Here is a 13,702-nt window from a genome sequence, read left to right on the forward strand (position 1 = left end):
ACCCGTGCTTCAGTGCCACTAACTATTGGTCGAATTAAGGTTTTATAGATTCTCATCTTTGTATTTCGGTGGACATTTTTAGACTGGAATATATGGGAGAGGGCAAAATAAGCTCTGTTTGCCTTCGTTATTCTCTTTCGTATTTCTCCATCTTCTGATCCGTCGGCATATAGTTCTACTCCCAGGTATGTAAACTTTCCAACCGTTTCAATGTCATCTTGATGTATAATGTTTTGTGGGACTATATTTCTTCTCGTTTGTATCATTATTTTTGTTTTTTCTGTGTTAACTTCCAGACCTAGCCTTTTTGATTGCGTTTTTAACTCTGCGTATGTTTCCTGTGCTTCTATTGATGTTCTACTCATAATATTAATATCATCGGCATAAGCGGCCAGTTGAACCGTTCGGTTGGTCAGTAGGTTTCCTCGTCCAGTTTGCATTTGCCTAATCGCATACTCCAGTGCCAGGTTAAACAAAGTTGGGGTCAGCCCATCTTCCTGCTTTAGTCCCTGCGAAATTTTGAAAAAGTCTGTCCGGTGGTTTTGTATTCGTACACATGCGTCAGTTTCATCCATTGTGGCTTTAATGAGTCTAATTAGCTTGTGTGGTATTGCCAATTCAGCCAATATATTGTAGAGTTTGTTCCTTTTGACTGAGTCGTATGCCTGTTTGAAGTCTACAAACACGTTGTGGACATCAATGTCGTGTTCCCATGATTTGCTCAAGATCTGTTTGACTGTAAATATTTGATCCAGTGTCGATGTTCCCCGTCGGAAGCCCGTCTGATTCTCTCTAAAAATATTTTCTGCTAGTGGTTGGAGCCTTTATTAATTTCTCACCCTTTTAAAATTGCCTCATTAGCAAAAGATCTGCTCTAATGTTACAAGAAATACCACAGTGCCCCTATACACAAATGAAAGTAACAAAAGTATTGTTTTCTCAATAACTTTAGTTGCCTTTTTAGATAATAATACCCGATTTTAAATCGGAAATAACTACAACTGGGTAGTCAGAAATTCTTTTTTTTGAGAATCCATTCTAGGTCTTGATATAATTGAAAAAGTTGTGTAAAATATATCTAGCTGGGCTGATTTAACTTAAACATTAGTGATTCTTGGTGATATTGATTTTCGTTTCTTAGAATTATACAGAATAAAATAAAGAATAAAGTAAAATGAAAATAAACGGTTTCGTTTTGATTAAAATCGGGTCTCTTGCTATCCCCGAGACGTGTTTCTAGGTTTACCCGTTATCAAGGAGGCTTTGCAAGAAGAGAGATCTCAATCAAAACTCCCGTCTGCTCGGTATAAATAATGAAATAGTTTTACCTGAGTCAGTGGCGTAGCTGAAGATTAGGGGCCCCCCGCGACAATTTTTGTGGGCCCCCGTATTACAAACATAACGACAACTAATAACAGTATAAGTACTAAAGTATGTGTAAATGACAATGTTTGGCCTTTCTTTAATAAGTCTTCATAAGTTAGTGTTAATAGGTTTTTAGGAATAGACATGAAAACCGATTATATACATGTCTCTTAATACGACAAACGTATTAGTAAGTTGTTGCAATATTATAACTAAATTTACATTGAAAACATGAACTTCAAAACTTTTTTTGCTACAAGTTATTTTTTCGTCGCAGCTAAGCCCATTGTAAAAATTTTTATACGTTTTATTGGTTTATTTTTAAATTCCGGTATACTACCCAATTTCTGCTGCTATTCCTGCTGCTTCTGCTAAAGTTTCGGAAAACGAATTTCTCATTTCTCAAAGATTATAACGCGTTTTTTCAAAAAGTTGAAGGGCGGCCGTTAACTCTACCGTTTCAGATTGCAAAAGTTTTAATGTTAGATTAATAAAGTTAAGTATTTTAGATCGAATAGTAATGATAACAACGGCAAATTCAAAATTATTCATAATATGCTCTAATAATGCATAAGCTTCTAATTTTTCATCGTTTTTTAGACAGCAATGAAATATTCGTTAAATATTTCATTACTTGTCGGAAAGCTCGAAGCAAAGCCATAACAGCATCATGTCTGGATGACCACCGGGTTTCACATAATCTTTTAAGTGTTGGAGAAGAATCCAAAGTAATAATAGTACATAGTACATCCCATCTTTTAATACTTGCACTAAAAAACATATATTATAATCTCTTAATTATATCGTAAAAAACAACTCCTGTACACCAGCAACGGCATCACTCAACACTAGGTTCAGATTATTCCGATTATGGGATGCACAATGAACAATGAACATAGGAAGCTGTTTTTTCAATATCATTTATGCGCCTTTGTACGCCTGAATATACACCACTCATAACGCTTGTCCCATCACACTCCTTTCCTCTGCAGTTGTGTACCGAAAGGTGCTTTGACTGTATAAATCTTAAAATTTTATTTACAAGACCTTTGCACTTTGGTCTAACATGCGAATAAATCCCAAATAACTTTCAAGAACTTCTGCTTTGGAAGGTAAATTATTTTCATCGCAAATTATTTTTACGTACCGGAAATAAAACAAATAGTAGGGGAGGAAAGTATGCCAAATTTGCAGTTACTCGAGCGTTACTTATTGGGTTGTGAAGATTAGGTCCTAAAACCAAAAAAAGTTAAGTAAAGTTTTCAATTTAAGTGGGGACTTTCCATTTTTTAATTTATTTTTTTCTATTTCCAACAATCATTTTTTCCGATTAAATGTCTCGAATAAGAGTTACTTATTTTTACGTAAGGAATCCAAATATGCAATAAAAAATGGGGGCTACTATTTAATATTTTAAAGTAACCCCCCATCCCACCTCCATGGGGGATCGTGTTTGGCGTCATTCGATAGATTTTTCAAAAATATTGAATACGTATATTTTGCAGTTTTTCGATGTGATGTTTATTTCGGGAAATACCGCGTGGTTTCTATTTAAAATTTTAAATTTACCCCCCATCCCTCTCGGTGTCGGGTCGAGTATGGTATCATTCGATAGATTTTTAAAAAATATTGAAAACGTATTTTTTATTTTTTCGATCTGACGTCCATTTCTCGAAATATTCGCTTTTTTCTTGTGAAACTTTGTGGCTCACCCAGTTCCTTACACCCCGCTCAAACCGTCAGATTTTTTAACTATACACTCTTTTGCATGTGCTTAACTTACCTTATCTTAATCTGACGATTTAGAGTTTTTCTAAGCATAGAATTGTTTTTTCGGGACCCCTTAACGAAGTCCCCTGTATTAAGACTAATAAATGGAAGTGGTACATTTACAGGCAACAAGGTTGCTCCCCATATCATATTCTGACGCGCTCGAATAACTACAAGAATCCCTGCTTTTGCTCCCCTACCATAAGCTGATCTTGTTTTGAAATATCTTGAGAGGTAGGTATCAAGTTTGAGTGGTATCAGTTTCTTGAGCTAGCAAATTTATAACTTCGTTTTGTATTTGGGGGCTCAAGTAATTTGTTTTGAGTTAATGTTTTTATAGATTAATTTAGCTAAAACTCTAAAACAGGATCATATTTAGCTAGTAAAAGAACCACCGACAAAAAAATATCTTTTTGGGATTCACTTTCATCTAAACTAGCAATACGTCCACTAAACGCTAAATTGCACCCGGAAAGAGTAAGAGTTACGTCAATTACCTGCTTCATTACTTCCTTCCAAATTCCCTATTTTGATGCTTATTGGGGAAATATATTTTGATCTCCTTTAAAAAAAGTAGAAGTATTAAGCTTGAAGGCTTTAAGGCCTCCTAACGTCGGGGCCCCCCACCTTGCGGGCCTGTCAGCTAGGCCACTGACCGGAGTATGGTCAGAACGACCTCTAACTGGGAACGATGAAATGAGTGTCGACAACGATCAAAGTAATCTTAGCCAGGTGCCAATGCCAAAGGTAAGTTTACCCAGGTACGAAAATACCAAACCAAAGAATTAAGTATTTTACCTTCATAGATGTTTTCAATCTTGTGGTCCAATTCAGTAGTCCAAGTAGAATACAGAGCAACATCATTCGCTGTAGCGATTGCTACGACCTCCGCATTTGGTGATAGAGCAATTAGTGCATAGTTGCCAGATTTTTCGTATTGTCCAGATTTAAGTAAACGAGCATTTTCTCCCTGCTTGTAGCTAACTGCAAATAAATTAAAGTTTATATTAAAAAATTACACTATTTAAATATACTTGAAACTGCCTTACTTTACATTTAAGAAGTATTTATTACAGAATATCTAATGGAAACGTATGAAAGAACACATATTTCATATAGCTATTCTCGCTATTTACAGAATATATTACTTATACATTGTAATAAAGGAAAGAACCAATCATATGTACGTAAAGTAGAAATTGGTGGAATCAGTAGTGACCAAGTAATGAAAATAAAATGCGTTGAAATTACACTGTCCAGCTATGAAGACCTGAACAAAGAAGTGAGAAATCAACTACAGAAACCAAAGGATGGATTAATAACACTAGATGGCGAAACCTACATAATATTACACTGAGATGAAGTCAAGAATTTATAAAGCCAGTGTAAGACAAATAATGACATATTATGCATCAGAAACAAGACCGGACACAGCCACAATACAAAGACTACTGGAAACGGCAGAGATGAGAGTACTGAGAAGAATTACAGGAAATACGCTGAGAGATCGAAAGAGGAGTGAAGACATTAAAAGAAAATATAATGTAGATACTAAGTAGACAAAAGGAATAGAATAACCAGATAAGCATAATAAGGAGTGTGTAGTCTAACCGACGTATTGGACGACCGCGCAAAAGATGGAGTGAAAACCTTCCATAGAAGCATCAATCCACCAATGAACAAGCAGAATTTATTAAAAAAAGGAAGAAGGAGAAGAGGAGACTGCTACATGTAATTTCTTTGTAGATTCTTTGACCCTCTTTAAATAAGGCTGTTTTGTAATTTGCTAGACTAGCTGTTGCAAGATGTTTGGTCTGTAAATTCTGCTTTTGTCAGTTAATAATTTCAGTTTTTTATGATGCAAAGTCTAAAAGATGTTGTCTTGTGTAAAGGTATGCGATACCAAACGACCCCTGGGAACATCCATAAACTACGTCGTTGAAAAGGGGAGGGGGTCTTTTCTTATTACGACGGTATACGACAGGGAGGAGGAGGCCATGAGTACACATCCGACGAAGTTTGATGTTCACGAATATAAAAAATATATCCTATTGTAGGATTAAAATGAATTAGTAGGTATATTACTTTGATCGCATACTTTTCATTTCGTTTTTATCACTCACAGCCTTAATAATATTGCTAGCCGTTTTTTACAGAATAACAAACAATAAAACATTGTTCTATGTATTTAAACAAACGCTTCTATACAGAACAACGTCTGTAAGCAATGAATATTAAACTGTTCAAGATAAAGGCAGTTTTTGTTTATATTTGATTCAGAGTTGGACCACCATCTCCATATAGCTATTTCAGCATCCTCGTGCATCTTCAGTGAAGCTACGCAGTCACAACTCTGAAAGAAATATCAACAATCTTCCTATTTAAGGGAAACCATCGCGATACAATGATTCCACTTTTTGAGACGCAATCTAGCGACATCTCTCGTATTACGAGGAAAACAACGAAAAGCCCTAGATACAAAGTTTACTACTTTTTAAACAATTAGAATAATTGAAATAAAAATATAATAAACAATATTTTAAATCTAAGACTTTTCGTTAATAAACCGCTTTCTGGTTGCATCCTGTATCTCCGGCTTTTACAATATATAAGCACAAGAGACGACGAAAATAGGAGAAAGCAAATAGAGGACACTTAGGCCACGCATTTACCTTCTCTTCGTCTAGGAAAAGGACCGAAAGACAGTTTCTAAATACTCAAATCTGAGTAAATATGAAAAAGATAAAGGCAATTTTTGTTTATATTTGATTTAGAGTTGGACCACCATCTCCATATAGCTATTTCAGCATCCTCATGCATCTTCAGTGAAGCTATGCAGTCACAACTCCGAAAGAAATATCAACAATCTGCCTATTTAAGGGAAAACATCGCGATACAATGATTCCACCTTTTGAGACGCAATCTAGCGACATCTCTCGTATTACGAGGAAAACAACGAAAAGCCCTAGATACAAAGTTTACTACTTTTTAAAAAATTAGAATAATTGAAATAAAAATATAATAAACAATATTTTAAATCTAAGACTTTTCGTTAATAAACCTCTTTCTGGCTGTATCCTGTCTCTTCGGCTTTTACAATATATAAGCACAAGAGACGACGAAAATAGGAGAAAACAAATAGAGGACAATTAGGCCACGCATTTACCTTCTCTTCGTCTTGGAAAAGAACCGAAAGACAGTTTATAAATACTCAAATCTGAGTAAAGATGAAAAAGATAAAGGCAGTTTTTGTTTATATTTGATTCAGAGTTGGACCACCATCTCCATATAGCTATTTCAGCATCCTCAAGCATCTTCAGTGAAGCTATGCAGTCACAACTCTGAAAGAAATATCAACAATCTGCCTATTTAAGGGAAACCAACGCGATACAATTAAACTGTTCATTTATTTACTGAATACTCTATGTGAAACAATTATTCTACAAGAATGAATACAAGAAAATAAAATATTCTATTTTATTTAGTAAGTACATTGTATTTATACTTAATAAAGGAATTGGTATTGAAATCAAAACAAAATAAGTATCAAGATTTATATGATGCAGTTAATAAAGCATAGGAACTCCAATAAAAGTATTGTCTTTTGTCCCAATAAAGCTAATTAGTTGTACAGTGGATTGAGAGAAAAAAGTCCGCGGATATTAATGAGCTACATAGTAATACTGATTTGGATATATTCGTCAATAAACTTTGATAGCTAACTTTAAAAAATGCATAAATAACATGGAATTAAAAAAATCACTAAAAAGGGGGGGGGGCTATGAGTTGCAATTGCGACGTCGGTATGAGGGGGGGGGTCAACTGTAAATGACGCTTTACGACGGAGGGGGGGAGGTTATTAAAAAGTCCAAATTTTTTAACGACGTAGTTTATGGATGTTCCCCCCTTTGAAATATACAACTTGGAACTTAATATTACACAAAATAACTTCCGTAATTGTTAACAAGCAATATTATCCACAAATGTACTAACCCTATAAAGAAAGATAAACAATAACATTCATGCAACACGGCAACACGTGTCACCCGTGGTCTTATCGGACACACGGGTGGCACGAGACAATCGAGATAACAAAAATATTAAAAAAGTAGAATAAAATGACCTAAAGGAACAAAGGGAAATGACGCTTTTAGAAAGGTAGGTATGTGTCGATAATATAATAAATAGTATGAAAAATCTCAAATTTCTGCACCAGATAGTAAACTGTAGGTATCACCAGATTTGTAGTAAATTACATGACTACCAAACCACATATTGTTGGTCATTTGTCATGTTCATTTCTCATCTTCCTACGATATTCCTCAACCTAACCGTCATCATCAGCATCCAGCCTTCTGCATCCAAAGTTGAACATAGGCCTCCCCTAATTTCTTCCAGTTTTGTCGATCTTGGGCTTTCTGCAACCAATTCCCAGCAATCCTTTTGACGTCGTCCGTCCATCGTGTAGGTGGTCTACCTCTACTTCTTCTGTCTTCTCTTGGTCTCCACACCCACACTGTAATTTTTTGGGTCCACCTCCCGTCCTTCATTCTGGCTACATGGTCCGTACATCCTAACCGGACTTGACCGCTCTAAATACATCTGACCGCTATGGTCAGATTTGGAAAACGGAAAAATTCAGTTAAACGTGTAATTCAGGTGGAAGATATTTACATACATAAATAAACATACATACTGATGAATCATGTATCGATGATAATAATACTGCACTTAAATATTTAATGTAGTGTAAATAATATACAGGAGGTCCCATTATTAACTGGGTATTACCAGAGGAATTATAGGTGACATTAGAATAAATTGTTTGAGCTTCCAATTCTTTGGCAAAATATTTCACGTATCCTCTTTACAACGTGTTTACCATTGAGTGCTACCATTTAAAGGGGTGTGTTTTAGAGAACGGGATAATGCATTAGGATTAATTCTACGCACTTTTCGTACACGTACAAGGCAGGAGCACTTTTCTCTGTGAAGCAGTGCATATGTTACCGGCCAAACCCGATTTCAGGACAAACTAGTTTGGCCTAGGCCAAGCTAGTTTGTCCTAAGTACGTTAGGATAAACTAGTATGGCCTAGGCCAAACTAGTTTGTCCTATCGCGCGTAAGCCAAACTAGTTTGTCCTATCGCGCGTAGGCCAAACTAGTTTGTCCTGAGCCTAGTCTAAACCAATTTAATCTAGTCGAAAGTACATAATTGATTACAGATTGGTTGCTGATTTAAACGTAAATTTAGAAGACACTATTAAGAGATGTAAGACTTTTAAGTTAGGGTAAATGATAAACCGAGATGGCACTTGTATGAAAGATATAGAAATGAAAATAGTACGGGGAAAACAATCCACGAAAGCTCTCTATGGAGTGATATGGAAGAATACTCTAACCTAACCAAAGAAAACAAAAAAGGATTTTTCAGGGCATAGTGCTGAACATTACCCTACAAGAGCGAAAGAATGGCCAGTGACAACGATAATACGAAATAATATACGAACAGTTGAATTGGAGTTTATGAGAAGGTGTCTACAAATTACCAGGTAGGATAGAATAAGAACAGAGAAAATATGAAACAGAATAGAAGTAAAATATTCAATTACAAAAAAGTTGTGGTTGTAAAAGTAGAGCCCTGAAATTGTACGAGTATGTACCGGGTGTCCCAATAAGAATGGCTCTCGGCCATATCTCAGGAACCGTTTATAGTACAGCTTTGGGAAAAAAATTTTATAACAAAAGTTACCTCGAGAAAAGCCTGGAAATTATTTTCATATTTGTAAGTCCACCGTTAGAGGGCGTAATTGAATGTCAAAAATTTAAAAATCAAAATTTTACAAAATTTACATAATGAAAGGGCACTGAAAATCCAATCATCGTATTCTTCGCAAAATTCTGCGAATATTTGATTTCACAAGTGTAACTCTACCTTTGCAAATAAGAGGTGGGGGTGAGTGGGAACCTTGTTATGAAAAATGGCTGTAAGTCCGGTTCTGCTTAATCGATTTTTGCAAACTTGGTCTCGTTGAAAACAGATCTTTTTCTTTAATGTAAGAGTTATAATTACGAAACAGCCTAATAAGTAATATGCCAGCTAGGGGGCGCTATTTTATGTTTTTCAGAAATCTAGTTTTCTTTGGAAAATATTAAATACAAGTATGCACTTTTAACTCTGTATTACAAAATTAGACCAAATTATCAACAGAATATCGAAAACCGCATGTCGATACCTTTTTTTTTATCTCGAGATATCTTAAGAAACGTGTTAATTTTTAAACATAACGGATTATGTCTCCTGTAAACGAAGTTAAGGAAATCAAAGTGGAAACAAGTAGTGTGCTGTGGAAAAAAATTAAAGCGTGACACTTGCGGAATGCCGATAGAAGTGAATACTTATTATAGATTCGATTATATTCGTTTGATTCAATTAGATTCCATTCGATTAGATTTAGTTTTATTTTAATATATATTATATCTATAATTTAATATAAATATATAATATATACCTAATTTAATACATAATATTATATACTAGTGATTTTACCCGTTAAAATTAGGATTAATAAGATATAAACATACATAAAACTTTAAATTATTATTTTTTTTTAATAATGTAACCGATATTTTTTAATTTAAAATATTTAATTACTGATGAAGTATAGTAAATACTTTATAGTAAATAAAGTATAGTAAATTTTAATCGTAAATAATGCATGGAAGAGTTCATTTATTTTTAGATACTTTCATTAAAGGGGAGGCCGTTATACAAAAGTGACTTTTTTTAAATTTGTTGATTACATTATGCCTTTCAACCTACTTATCCTCAAATTGTATTTTTAAACATCCTATTCAGTTTATATAATAATAATTAAATTCACTATCAAATTTGAAGTAAAACTTCTTTTGAAAGTTTGTTAATTTTAAAATTAATGGGTAAAATCACTAGTACAGTTTGTCAAACGTAGCAAAAAGTTTAAAAATTTCGGCGATTGTAAGATTTTCAAACTCTTTCCTACGTTTGACAAAACCATATATATTATGTATTAAATTGGGTATATTTTAAATATATTAAATTATAAACATAATTATAATAAATAAAATTAAATCCAATTAAATGGAATCGAATTGAATCGAACCGAATATAATTGAATCTATGAGAAATATTCACTTCTGTCGGCACTCCGCAAGTGTCCCGCTCTAATTTGTTTCCATAGCACACTACCTGTCTTCACTTTGATTTCCTTAACTTAGTTTACCGGTGACATTATCAGTTTGTTTACAATTTATACGTTTCTTAAGATATCTCGAGATAGAAAAAAGGTATCTACATGCGGTTTTCGATATTCTTTTGATAATTTGATCTAATTTTGTAATACAGGGTTAAAAGTGCATACTTGTATTTAATATTTTCCAAAGAAAATTAGATTTCTGAAAAACATAAAATAGCGCCCCCTAGCTGGCATATTACTTAATAGGCTGTTTCGTAATTATAACTCTTACATTAATGAAAAATATCTGTTTTCAACGAGACCAAGTTTGCAAAAATCGATTAAGCAGAACCGGACTTACAGCCATTTTTCATAAAGAAGGTTCCCACTCACCCCTACCTCTTATTTGCAAAGGTAGAGTTACACTTGTGAAATCAAATATTCGCAGAATTTTGCGAAGAAAACGATGATCGGATTTTCAGTGCCCTTTCATTATGTAAATTTTGTAAAATTTTGATTTTTAAATTTTTGATATTCAATTACTCCCTCTAGCGGTGGACTTACAAATATGAAAATAATTTCCAGGCTTTTCTCGAGGCAACTTTTGTTATAAATTTTTTTCCCAAAGCTGTACTATAAACGGTTCCTGAGATATGGCCGAGAGCCATTCTTATTGGGACACCCGGTACAAAGAATGCCGGAGCACAGGTGGCCGAAAAGATTACTGGACTGGGACCCGCGGAGAGGAAGACGGAGAGGAAGACCTGCTGTGAGATGCAAAACTGACATAGGAAATTCTATGATAGATAGAGACCTCAGAGATGGCGACTGGGAGAATAGATTGCTATGGAAAACGAAAACGGTAAACTCATAATGGGAAAAAGCCAAGAAGAAGAAAGTAATTCAGCGAACTAGTACGGATTAATATAAATAATAAATTGAATAAAATACTTTGTTCTTGGAAAAATAATCATTTTTATTAAAATTATAATTATTCGTAACAAACAAACAATAGCTTTTAAACACTGATGATGGATTCCTTAATCCGAAAACGTTTTGTATTGTGACCCTAACCTTAGGGTATTTTAATATATACCTTTTACAAGAAACTTGGTATTTTTGTGATTTATGGTATACAGCCAGCTACAGGAAGTTTATTTTCCTCGTGGATTTTAATAATATTGAGTTATATTCGCGGTGGGACGGACAGACAGCCTAGGTCAAATTTCTCACATTTACTACCATCCTTGGATTATAAGCTTTCATTTGACACATCATTTGTCATTCTAGCTGGTATAATGACGGAGGAGTTGAGTTCACGGACAGACAGACAGACAGACGGACGAACAGACGAACGTGGATAATTTAACGTTTTCACATGTTTTCAAAATTGGTGAAAACAATATTAATTCGTACTCGATTTTATTCGTAAGTGTATCTTTTCTTTAATTTTTATTTATTATTTTTTATATTATTTAATTATATAAGAATATATTGATTTATAGCATGTATCAATATCTTCATTCGATGTATCATATGATACAATTTATCGATGTATAATTTTTTTTTGCCATCCTGTTGGGACGTGATTTAGGAATTCCCCGCATGTAAAAATCCTTACATGTTCGGTAAATTACTTTCGACTCGGCTAAACTGTTTTAGACTAGGCCGTACTAGTTTATCCTGAAGTGTGAGTCTTTATTATATCAGGATAAACTAGTTTGGTCTAGGCCAAACTGGTTTGGCCTGAAGTGTGTGTTATTATATCAGGATAAACTAGTTTGGCCTAGGACAAACTAGTTTGGACTACGCGCGATAGGACAAACTAGTTTGGCCTAGGATATACTAGTTTATCCTAACGCGCTTAGGACAAACTAGTTTGGCCTAGGCCAAACTAGTTTGTCCTGAAATCGGGTTTGGCCGGTAACACATATACCCATAGATAAATAATATAGTATCCTAAATCTACGTTGAAACAAGTTAAAAAACAAAAAACAAAATCGCGTTCTTTTTGAACTTGTTTCTAAAAAAATTTATTTTGACTTTAGAAAGTGACAATTCGCTGGAAATTTAATTTTAAGCAACTGTTCTCAAGATGTATATCTACGAAAAATGGATAGAATTCATCCTAATGCACTAGTGACTAGTGCATAGGAACTCATTCACCCCTTTCTCAAAAACGCATCTCTTTAAATGAGCATCCGGATTTAATCATCAACCACCTTTAATGTTGTGCATAGTTCCTTTAATATCAAAATGTTATGTTTTACCATTGACGTTAGATGGCACGACTTACAACAAAATTGGTTACATAATAATTATTATCATAATTTTACCGCCATTTTCGTATGCACGTTCTCACATAAAAATCGTGAAATGGCATTTAGTTTTACACAAAAAAGGTATTCTTCTCTTAAGCAAAAAATTATACCGATTTTGAACTAAACGTAATTGTTGTCACGCAATGCATGTGTATGTATTTAATGTTTAACAAAACATGCTTTGAATTTAATGTTTCCATCAGGGAGTACCTATACTTTTTTACTACAAATACGTAAGGTCTCGTTTTATGCGGTGGATACGTTCTACAGAAAAGCGCATAAAAAAATCGCATAAAAAAGACTTTACTTGCACTGAAAAAGTAGGGATAAGTTCCGTAGTTTTCTAAAATCACATAAAATGGTGGACGTTTGTCCACCAAAAATTGTATGTGTTTGATGTTTTTTTCTCCATTCGGCCAAATAAAATCTTAAAGAAGGAATTAAAAACGAAGACTAACGATATTGAAATTGCAAAAACCTCTTCTAGGTAATAAAACATAAAACTTTGTGACACTTAATTAAATGTTTCAATCCAGAAATCAAAATGTGCTGTTTATTATACATGCTACAACTTGAAATCAGCAACATTTACGCCCGGTATCATAATCAACTTAAAGTGAACATTAACTAAAGTTCACTTTAACGTTGACATTTACCCATATGAACTGCATTGATGAAGTTACCAACTTAAAATTTAAAGTCCACTTTAACTGATTATGAAGCCGAGCCGAGCGTTAAATTCTTAAATACTTAAACATTTAAATTTAATTTCAAAAGTATTACAGGTTATACCTTTCAATGCGAAACTCAGATTTATGTAATAGCTACATCATGGAACAAGGGGAATACCCGAAGTGCAAACCCTCAGATTAATGACATCTGGATGGGAATAGTTAATATTAATTATACTAGTTATTAATAATAGAAGTTTTTGGATGAAATACAAACCGCATAACTTCAAAATCGCATAAAAAAATCCGCATAAAAAGAGACCTTACTGTATTAGTACATTCTTTCACCGTTTTTGCTGT

At 33.9% G+C, this 13,702-nt stretch overlaps 1 protein-coding gene across 3 annotated transcripts in view; it reads right to left on the bottom strand.

The window, feature by feature from the left end:
• LOC114330483 (transducin beta-like protein 2) overlaps window positions 1-13,702 on the bottom strand; it is a 517,566-nt gene that overhangs the window by 13,688 nt on the left and 490,176 nt on the right. For all 3 annotated transcript variants that reach the window (XR_007698451.1, XR_007698450.1, XM_050652545.1), the window contains exon 6: window positions 3,934-4,119. Coding sequence is in view for 1 of the 3 variants with exons in the window: in XM_050652545.1 (XP_050508502.1) it covers window positions 3,934-4,119 (186 nt within the window). In the remaining 2 variants the exon portion in view is untranslated. The remainder of the gene's footprint in view (window positions 1-3,933; window positions 4,120-13,702) is intronic.

This window comes from Diabrotica virgifera, chromosome 5 (genome assembly GCF_917563875.1).
Source record: "Diabrotica virgifera virgifera chromosome 5, PGI_DIABVI_V3a".
Classification (NCBI taxonomy): domain Eukaryota; kingdom Metazoa; phylum Arthropoda; class Insecta; order Coleoptera; family Chrysomelidae; genus Diabrotica; species Diabrotica virgifera.